Genomic DNA, 9,949 nt, shown 5'->3' with positions numbered 1-9,949 from the left:
AGCGTGATGAACCTCAGGAGGCTGAAGAAATTTGGCTTGTCACCTAAAACACTCACAAACTTTTACAGATGCACAATCGAGAACATCCTGTCGGGCTGTATCACCGCCTGGTATGGCAACTGCACCGCCCTCAACCGCAAGGCTCTCCGGAGGGTAGTGTGGTCTGCACAACGCATCACTGGGGGCAAACCACCTGCCCTCCAGGACACCTACAGTACCCAAAGTCACAGGAAGGCCAAAAAGATCATCAAGGACAACAACCACCCGAGCCACTGCCTGTTCACTCTTCTATCATCCAGAAGGCGAGATCAGTACAGGTTCATCAAAGCTGGGACTGAGAGACTGAAAAACAGCTTCAATCTCAAGGCCATCAGACTGTTAAACATCCCTAACATAGAGACTGCTGCTAACATACAAACTCAAATCTCTGGCCACTTAAATAAATGGACTTCACAAAGTTATCACTAGTCACTTTAAATAACGTCACTTTAATAATGTCTACATATCCTACATTACTCATCTCATATGTATATACTGTATTCTATACCTTTACCTATCTTGCCTATGCTGTACGGCCATCGCTCATCCATATATTTATATGTACATATTCTTATTTATCCCTTTACATTTGTGTGTATAAGGTGTAGTTGTTGTGAATTTGTTACATTACTTGTTAGATATTACTGCATTGTCGGAAATAGAAGCACAAGCATTTCGCTACACTCGCATTAACAGCTGCTAACCATGTGTATGTGACCAATAAAATTCGAATTGATTTGATTTGACATGAACTGGGAAGTGAACAAAATATTCTCAGTAGACATCCACTTACAGTATTTTAACCTTATTGAGGAGAGGAGATTTAGAGTATGTATATGCACCACTGTCCCATAAGAGTGGGGTACATTGAGGTTGACATTTAAAATGGTTAAGGGTTAAGGTTATGGTTAGGTACAGGTTATGGTTAGGGTAAGGGTAAAGATAAGGGTAGGGGTTAAGGTTCCCGAGTGGCGCAGCGGTCTAAGGCACTGCATGTCAGTGCTAGAGGCATCACTACAGACTCTGGTTTGATTCCAGGCTGTATCACAACTGGCCGTGATTAGAAGTTCTATAGGGCGGCGCACATTTGGCCCAGCGTCGTCCGGGGATAGGGTTTGGCCAGGGTAGGCCGTCATTGTAAATAATAATTTGTTCTTAACTGACTTGCCTAGTTAAATAATATTATTGTCTACCGCCACCTGCTGGGAGGAAACTAGAAATACAATAATTCACTTGAGAACTATCTTTAATTATATGTTTATAAAAAGCTAACTGGAATCTATTCGTATATGGTTTTTTTATACGGCAATCGTTAAATTTTTAGAAAGTTTTTGCGCACCTTTCCTACGTCATCATGATGGAAAAGCGGAAGCGGAAACAACTATTTGGCATAGTGTTTGCAAATCTTCTGGTGTGAGCATCAACGTCAATTAATTAACTTCTTTACTCCCTAAAATGGCTCTTGAATCAAGAATCACACAAGAAGAGATTCGAAAAATCCCCGAAAAGCCTATCGACCGAGAAAAGGTAGCTATAAGCGTTTTATCTTCGCTTGGTTTGTGAGACAGCAATTCGTTAACGTAACGTTAGCTAGCATTAACGAGCCTGCTGTGCTAGCAAACGCAGCTACACTGCTTGAACTGTGCAAGTGACTCACACTTAACTCAACTAATTGGTTGTAGTTCTGTAAGTGGCTATTCGGGCATTTAATATTTTTTTCCTGCTACCACATTTTCTAGTAGACTAGCCACGTGCCTGTCTAACCAGTTAACTAACTGTTTGTGTGTTTATAGACTTGTCCTCTTCTGCTGCGGGTATTTACGACCAACGGTGGCAGGCATCACAGAGGGGACGAATTCGCACGAGGACAAGTCCCTTCAAGTGAGCTGCAAATCTACACATGGTAAGAATATATAAATGGTTGGCTGCACCTAGGGTTTAGGGCGTTGGGCCAGTAACCCAAAGATTGCCAGATCGAATCCCCAAGGAGACAAGGAAATAATCTGTAGTTTGCCCCTGAACAAGGCAGTTAACCCACTGTTCCTAGGCCGTCATTGTAAATTAGAATTTGTTCTTTACTGACGTACCTAGATAAATAAAGATTTTTAAAAATGTGATAGCCAGTGCTCGAATTGGACAGAAATAGGTGCCGGGGTTGTGCTGAAAATCTTCCCTTTGCCAGAATTCACCCTCCCTTCTAATTTCATTAATTTTGGCTAGAGTCAAATACTTTCTGTAGAACAAACTTCACGTAGGCAACCAAAATTATTAATTAATGTATGTGTGTTATGTTAAACAGAGGGAGTAAAATGTTGGCAAGCAATAAACATTTCAGAACAACTATGGCTGAATTATTGTCCTTACACTTTAAAATATACTAGTTGAGTAAGACATGGGAGAGATGACGAATTTTGCAAAGAGATTTATTTATAGACTAATACAAAATCATTAGCGGATTTCGGTGCGGGTGACATGGGCAGCCGCCGGGGGTGGAACGGGGCCTGGGGGCGCGCGCTGAGAGGGGGGTTCTCCCAGGGCGCCATACAAGCTTGAACCGCCACATACACTTTAAACAAATAGCAAAACTGCAGAGAAATGCTTTCTGCTACTAAGATCTGAGTGAAGAGCAGAAATCTCAACTAGCAAACAAGTCACAGAAATGAAGAACACAAAGGGGGTGTTCTGGCAGGGGGAGATTTTCGGCACAACACCGGTACTCATTTTGGGTGCTTATATTTAGGTGCAGGAGTGCCACAATACCTTTGAGCTAATATTCTATAAGAGGTGCATGAACTCAAGGAGTAAAAAATGTGGTACTGCCATTCTGCTCTGCCCAAGTTGAGCACTGGTGGTAGTGTTGTGTGTATTATACAGGGTACCATGGCTACATAGTTTTGATTATTGTGGTGATAAATTATGTTGTGTCCTTCTCCTGAAGGATGGATGCCTCGCTAAAGGAGCTGACCAGCCTAGTGAAGGAGGTGTACCCTGAAGCTCGGAAGAAAGGAACACACTTTGGTTTCGCCATCGTTTATCCTGAGCCCAAAAGAAATGGCTACAGGTTAGTATACTACTCTCCGGCCCTAGCTTAAAGGTAGAGTCAGCGATATGACAGAGGCACAAAGTAAACAGTAGTGGGTCAGTTTTGGCAACAACTAAGAGCGTTGAAGCGCAAGTCTCAACTTCTCTGCTGTTTTGGTCCCATGGCTATCAAGCTGTGTCAGCGTGACGTGAACCCATTCACATCTGCAGATACTGTGAGAGCGAAGTTTTGCATCAGAGCACCCGGGCTCTTGTAGATTGAAGTCACGCTATGCTCTATAATCTTGGACACAGGGTGTGCACGGTTTTGTTCCAGTCCAGTAGTAACACACCAGGGTTTCTGTTAGGAAAATGTGGTGCCGGACAACATGACCGGGAAGATTTGAAAATGTGTCTATATGGCAGAGTCTGGTGATCTCGTGTTAGTAGACTTTTAAATTCAATGACATTTTAATTTAGATTTTTATGATTAACCACTTCACAATGATTTTGAGAAACAAAACCGTTATTGAAAGGAAACTGGTCCATGAAAATGAGTATCTGAAAATATAACTAGCAGGCAGAAGGTTAGAAATGGTAGGATAAATTGTAAGCTTCCCCAAACTTGATACTCACGCGCTGCCTATGAAGCCTTTATAAAATAATTTCCGTTGTTTCCATGGTCGGATTTTGCCTATAGGCTATTTTGAAGCAAGATAAGACATGTCTCATAATATTAAATAAAATATTCAGGTTTCAAACAATTAAGTATTTAAAAAAACAAAATGCATACTGCCTCCAGCTCACATTGTAAAGTGGTGGATGTCGCGCTGATAGCTTGTTGGCCTGCACTTTCATAGTGAATGGGAGGCGCACTTCAATTACCAGTTGAGAAATACAAATGGTAGCTCTCTTTAATCGTGTACCAAAACTTTTAACATGCAATTGCATTTAGAAATTGTTGTGCATTGAATGGGCTGATAAATCACATGTTTTACTCCAGCAGTAACCAGTTGAGCTGCAGGAGAAATCCCGCTTAAAATAGGCTGTGTATGCATGTGTGATAGTTGTATTGGATAAATAAGATACACAATGAATAACAAATACACACAGGACAACTTGAATTGCACTAAATTATTCAAATGAACCTATAGACTGATAGGCATCTCAGTCAAATGTATTTCCATCCACTGGTTTTAACATCAATGATTAAAAAGTAATATTTTGCAACTGGATTTAAAACATTTTGGCTGGCAACATTTATTTATTGGCTTCATTTTTTTTTCTAGCTAAAAGCTGCCATTAGCTGGCTAATGGAAACCCTGTAACACACCTGACTTAATTAAAGTGAGACTCAGCGACATGATGTTTTCACGAGCAGCAGGATCAACCGCAGGTTTTTCAGATGAGTGCAGTGCAAGATGTTGCACTGGCAAAAAATATCTGCGTAGGTGCACTTCATGCTGCTGCATTACTGACTTATTCTAAAATGGATTCAACATCCCATAATGATATAGAAAATCAGGTTTTATTTGTAAAAAAAAAAAAAAAAAATTAAATGTGTATATATACTTTACAGAAGTATTCAGACCTTTACTCAGTACTAGGTTGAAGCACCTATGGCAGCGACTACAGCATCAAGTCTTCTTGGGTATGATGCTACAAGCTTGGCACACCTGTATTTGGTGGGTTTCTCCCATTCTTCTCTGCAGATCCTCTTAAGCTCTGTCAGGTTGGATGGGGAGCGTCACTGCACAGCTATTCTCAGGTCTCTCCAGAGATGTTCGATCAAGTTCAAGTCCGGAATCTGGCTGGGCCACTCAAGTACATTCATAGACTCCAATGCAGTCACTCCTGCATTGTCTAGGCTGTGTGCTTAGGGTCGTTGTCCTTTTGGAAGGTGAACCTTCGCCCCAGTCTGAGGTCCTGTGTGCTTTGGAGCAGGTTTTCATCAAGGATCTCTATGTACTTTTTCTATGTACTCTGTTCATCTTTCCCTTAATCCTGACAAGTCTCCCAGTCCCTGCTGCTGAAAAACATCCCCACATGATGCCACCATACTTCACCGTAGGGATGCTGCCAGGTTTCCTCCAGATGTGAGTCTTGGCATTCAGGCCAAAGAGTTCAAATGTTTGATACCCTTCCCCAGAGCTGTGCATCGACACAATCCTGTATCGGAGCTCTACGGACAATTCCTTTCAACCTGGTTTGGTTTTTGCTCTGACATGCACTGTCAACTGTGGGACATTTTTATATAGACATGTGTGCCATTCCAAATCATGTCCAATCAATTGATTTTACCACAGGTGGACTCCAATCAAGTTGTAGAATCTCAAGGATGATCAATAGGAACAGGATGCACCTGAGCTCAATTTCAAGGCTCATAGCAAATGATCTGAATACTTATGTAAATAAGGTATTTAAAAAATAAAAAAAATAGAAAAAATATTTTTTTTAAACTTGTTTTCGCTTTGTCATTATGGGGTTTTGTGTGTAGATTGATGAGGAAAACAATTAATTTAATACATTTTAGAATAAGGCTGTAACACAACAAAATGTGGAGAATGTCAAGGCGTCTGAATACTTTCCGAATGCTCTGTAGTTGTTTGTGGAAGTCGGCCAGACATTGCTGTTTTCTTTGTGTATTGCTGACTACCTTAAATCAAGAGCTTGGTGGTCAGTGGATTAGGTAAATCGGCTGTTTGCCTTTTTAGAAGTATTTAAACATGGCCTCAGTTGTTTGATTGGATGATGTCATTATGAAAGTACTGTTGTCTCACCCACGGTCTCTATGGTTACAGAGTGAAAGACATCGGCAACACTGTGTCAGGCAGGAAGGGGGAAAATGACTCCATGACGCTACAGTCACAGCGCTTCCAGATAGGAGACTACCTGGACATAGCCATCACACCACCCAACAGAGCCCCCCCACTTAACCCACGCATGGGCATGGGGAGGCCCTTCTGAACGCAACCACACCTGAACATCACCATCATATCACAACCCAAACCCACCTGTAAACATGCATAAAGCCTTTCTGATCACACTGACTGACTCTTACCATCTCTCAGGAGACTACCGTGACTTTCAATAGGGCCATCCTTCAGATTTCACTGTCCCTCACATACATGCTTTTTTTGGGGCCTTTTTATCTTCTGGTAGATCATATTTATCAGACATGCATGTAAAAAAATTACCCTCTTGTCTCCCATCTTGGATAATGTGAAATAAAGTTGCCGTCTTTCATCTTAAAACAATTTCTGTCATTCCTTTTTATAACAATACCAGCAGAAAGATTGTTTGTGTAATGCCTTGTCTGGTGTAGTTGGGGTTGTTGCAATGTCATAATGGTTCCTATAGGGGGCAGCATTAATACACAAATACTGTTAACCCAGTCTAGACCCCTTCCCACTAGAACAGAGGAAGCCATCTGGGGCCTTGTTTCCTTTCATCTCAGCTCATCTGTTTCTAAAGGCTTCTCTTGGAATGTTTCTTTTTTTTGTCATCCGTAATACTGTTGTTTTTGTCCCCCCCCTCCTTGTGAAGAGTGACGTAATAAAGCTGTTGGCATTGTGATTACTAGACCCCTTATTTCTGGAATCCAGCCGTAATGAGGACGGAACATCAGGGCTGGCGAGCGCATCACAGATATGATGGATCCCTGTGGTCCTGCAGAACCAAACCTGTACTGTCATCTAGGCCAGGGAACCCCTCTGCCATCTGCTCATCTGGCTTGGATCCAGTTATTGAATCGGATGTTTTATATTGATGAATGTCTCTTATACTATACTTCACTTAGGAGAGACCTTATAGACATATCAGTTGCCAGTAATTCTAATTGTTCTATATCTATGATCGAATCTACCAATAATGATAGTCATTTTAATGTTCTGGGCCCATAGCTACAAAGCGTCTCAGTGCTGATCTAGGATCCGTTTGGCCTTTTTAGATCATAATTAAAAAATTTATTTCACCTTTATTTAACCAGGTAGGCTAGTTGAGAACAAGTTCTCATTTGCAACTGTGACCTGGCCAAGATAGGCATGAGGAGGTAGGCGATTAATTACAATTTTGCAGATTAACACTGGAGTGATAAATGATCAGATGGTCATGTACAGGTAGAGATATTGGTGTGCAAAAGAGCAGAAAAATAAATAAAAACAGTATGGGGATGAGGTAGGTAAAAATGGGTGGGCTATTTACCGATAGACTATGTACAGCTGCAGCGATCGGTTAGCTGCTCAGATAGCAGATGTTTGAAGTTGGTGAGGGAGATAAAAGTCCCCAACTTCAGCGATTTTTTTTTTTTTTTTTTTTTTTTGCAATTCGTTCCAGTCACAGGCAGCAGAGGACTGGAACGAAAGGTGGCCAAATGAGGTGTTGGCTTTAGGGATGATCAGTGAGATACACCTGCTGGAGCGCGTGCTACGGATGGATATTGCCATCATGACCAGTGAACTGAGATAAGGCGGAGCTTTACCTAGCATGGACTTGTAGATGACCTGGAGTGGGTCTGGCGACGAATATGTAGCGAGGGCCAGCCGACTAGAGCATACAAGTCGCAGTGGTGGGTGGTATAAGGTGCTTTAGTGACAAAACGGATGGCACTGTGATAAACTGCATCCAGTTTGCTGAGTAGAGTGTTGGAAGCAATTTTGTAGATGACATCGCCGAAGTCGAGGATCGGTAGGATAGTCAGTTTTACTCGGGTAAGTTTGGCGGCGTGAGTGAAGGAGGCTTTGTTGCGGAATAGAAAGCCGACTCTTGATTTGATTTTCGATTGGAGATGTTTGATATGAGTCTGGAAGGAGAGTTTACAGTCTAGCCAGACACCTAGGTACCTGTAGATGTCCACATATTCAAGGTCGGAACCATCCAGGGTGGTGATGCTGGTCAGGCGTGCGGGTGCAGGCAGCGAACGGTTGAAAAGCATGCATTTGGTTTTACTAGCGTTTAAGAGCAGTTGGAGGCCACGGAAGGAGTGCTGTATGGCATTGAAGCTCGTTTGGAGGTTAGATAGCACAGTGTCCAAGGACGGGCCGGAAGTATATAGAATGGTGTCGTCTGCGTAGAGGTGGATCAGGGAATCGCCCGCAGCAAGAGCAACATCATTGATATATACAGAGAAAAGAGTCGGCCCGAGGATTGAACCCTGTGGCACCCCCATAGAGACTGCCAGAGGACTGGACAGCATGCCCTCCGATTTGGACAGGTCCTAGATCAGCACTGCTACTCTGAATTGCTTTGTGGACATGGGACCAGGTCTTGAATTTTTTTTTCTTCACTTGACTAAATTCTGATGTAGCTTAAAAAAATGATTGTGTAAAAAAAGTGACAATGGCTTTCTTTCTAATATAATAATCCTCAGTGAGTTTGAAGACTTGTTTTCAAACCTGCTCCTGTCTCTGCGTTCTAAGGTCTGCGATGATTGATAATGCCTCACTGCTAATGTTGTCAGTCATTAATTCACATTACACACTGCTATCATTGGATGCAGCAGACTGAGAAAAGGTTATGACACCATTGAGGGTTTTATTAGAGATGAATATTTGCACATATTAAATAAGAATCAAGTATGACATCAAAACATGGCCATATAGGGTGTTTACAGCTGTGTTCCCTGAGGGACAATAAGGTTTTTCTTATCTTACATCTCTCGTATCTGCGTAAGGCATCCCAATTTGTTTGTGGTGGTTGTCAACGTTGTCTATGTGGCAACACATGCCTTGCAGTGTAAGTTGATGCATATTTCCTGAAGAAGATATTCATCTGAGGCTAAGCGGTTTTGATGTGACTTTCCCATTTCATTCCTCCAATTCTTTCTACAGGGAACAAACACAAAACAGTGACATGCTGACCACCGAATCACCCACAACCAGGAGTGTTGCAGTATAATGCTTCTAGGTTAGGCTAATTTACAGCATTGTTGATCTATTGATTCTCAGATATACTGGAACAACCCCGGAATAGGTTGTCATGTCAGATCAGTGGTCCAGTCACTGGGGTTATTGAGCCAACTATATACTGTAATAGCGTAATGGGTATTGTGTCTCTGAAATGAGAAGAGACATCACAGAGAATAACACAACAGACTGACGCTTCAGTGGCAATTTGCTTTAATGACAACGGACATTTGAATCAGAGGAGCAAACCACTTTTCATCAGAGCAAATATGGGCTGAGTTATTCCACCTGAGCTACGCAGAGAGGCCACGGTGGGCATTCAGAGTAAATGGGAAGAGATGTAAAGACAAGCCCATGTTTTAGGGAGAGGGCATTTTCTCTCTGCCTGCACGCCCTCCCGGTTCATTCATTCGACACGCTGCTGTCAGACGAGTGTGTGAGAGCGGGAAACCTGTTTATTCTCCGAGAGCAATCGCTGGGTTTATTTATAGTTGGCCCCCAACTGGGTGTGTGGCACTTGGAGAAATTGCCAATTAAGGAGCAAGCACACCAATGATTGCGGGACTGCATTGGTGAGACAGACACAGCTGCGACAATGGACAGGATGGATAGAAAGGAGTAGAACATGAATGAAGAAATGAAGCAGCACTCACACACCCAAGTCCCTTTGCCAATTAAATGAATGGTTTTAATATCAGTGAGTATCCTAGATTAGATTAGAATTGCAGATGATACGATATTAACAGGCAAGTGCACTCTTGATTCAGCCACATCCATCATATTACATATGCATCAGTATGCTCATGCCAAGATGTGTGTGTGTGTGTTTAATTTCTATCTCTGACCTGATGGTGTACTCAGCCCAGTAGCCACCCAGTCATAGCTGCACACTGTCCAATGGGCTAATTGAGATGAATAGTTATTTCCCTGTGTGCGGTGGTGCTACCAGTCCAGTAGGGCTGGGCGACTCTACAGAGTTATCGACA

At 42.3% G+C, this 9,949-nt stretch overlaps 1 protein-coding gene across 1 annotated transcript; it reads left to right on the top strand.

Annotated features, from left to right (window-relative positions):
• Positions 1-1,404: 1,404 nt before the first annotated feature.
• On the top strand, positions 1,405-6,314 carry LOC112235970 (histone deacetylase complex subunit SAP18). Its single transcript, XM_024404533.2, has 4 exons — positions 1,405-1,566; positions 1,833-1,942; positions 2,978-3,100; positions 5,862-6,314. Exons 1-4 carry the CDS (start codon positions 1,495-1,497, stop codon positions 6,025-6,027), a joined length of 471 nt encoding a protein of 156 aa, XP_024260301.1. The 5' UTR covers positions 1,405-1,494; the 3' UTR covers positions 6,028-6,314.
• Positions 6,315-9,949: the final 3,635 nt, after the last annotated feature.

This window comes from Oncorhynchus tshawytscha, linkage group LG14 (genome assembly GCF_018296145.1).
Source record: "Oncorhynchus tshawytscha isolate Ot180627B linkage group LG14, Otsh_v2.0, whole genome shotgun sequence".
Taxonomy (NCBI): Eukaryota; Metazoa; Chordata; class Actinopteri; order Salmoniformes; family Salmonidae; genus Oncorhynchus; species Oncorhynchus tshawytscha.
This window is presented reverse-complemented; position numbering and strand designations above follow the sequence as displayed.

Coding starts and splice junctions, on each gene's coding strand:
- LOC112235970 (XM_024404533.2), top strand. CDS start 1,495: ATGGCTCTTGAATCAAGAATCACACAAGAAGAGATTCGAAAAATCCCC. Junction 1,567..1,832: donor AGCCTATCGACCGAGAAAAG/GTAGCTATAAGC, acceptor GTGTGTTTATAG/ACTTGTCCTCTTCTGCTGCG. Junction 3,101..5,861: donor CCCAAAAGAAATGGCTACAG/GTTAGTATACTA, acceptor CTATGGTTACAG/AGTGAAAGACATCGGCAACA.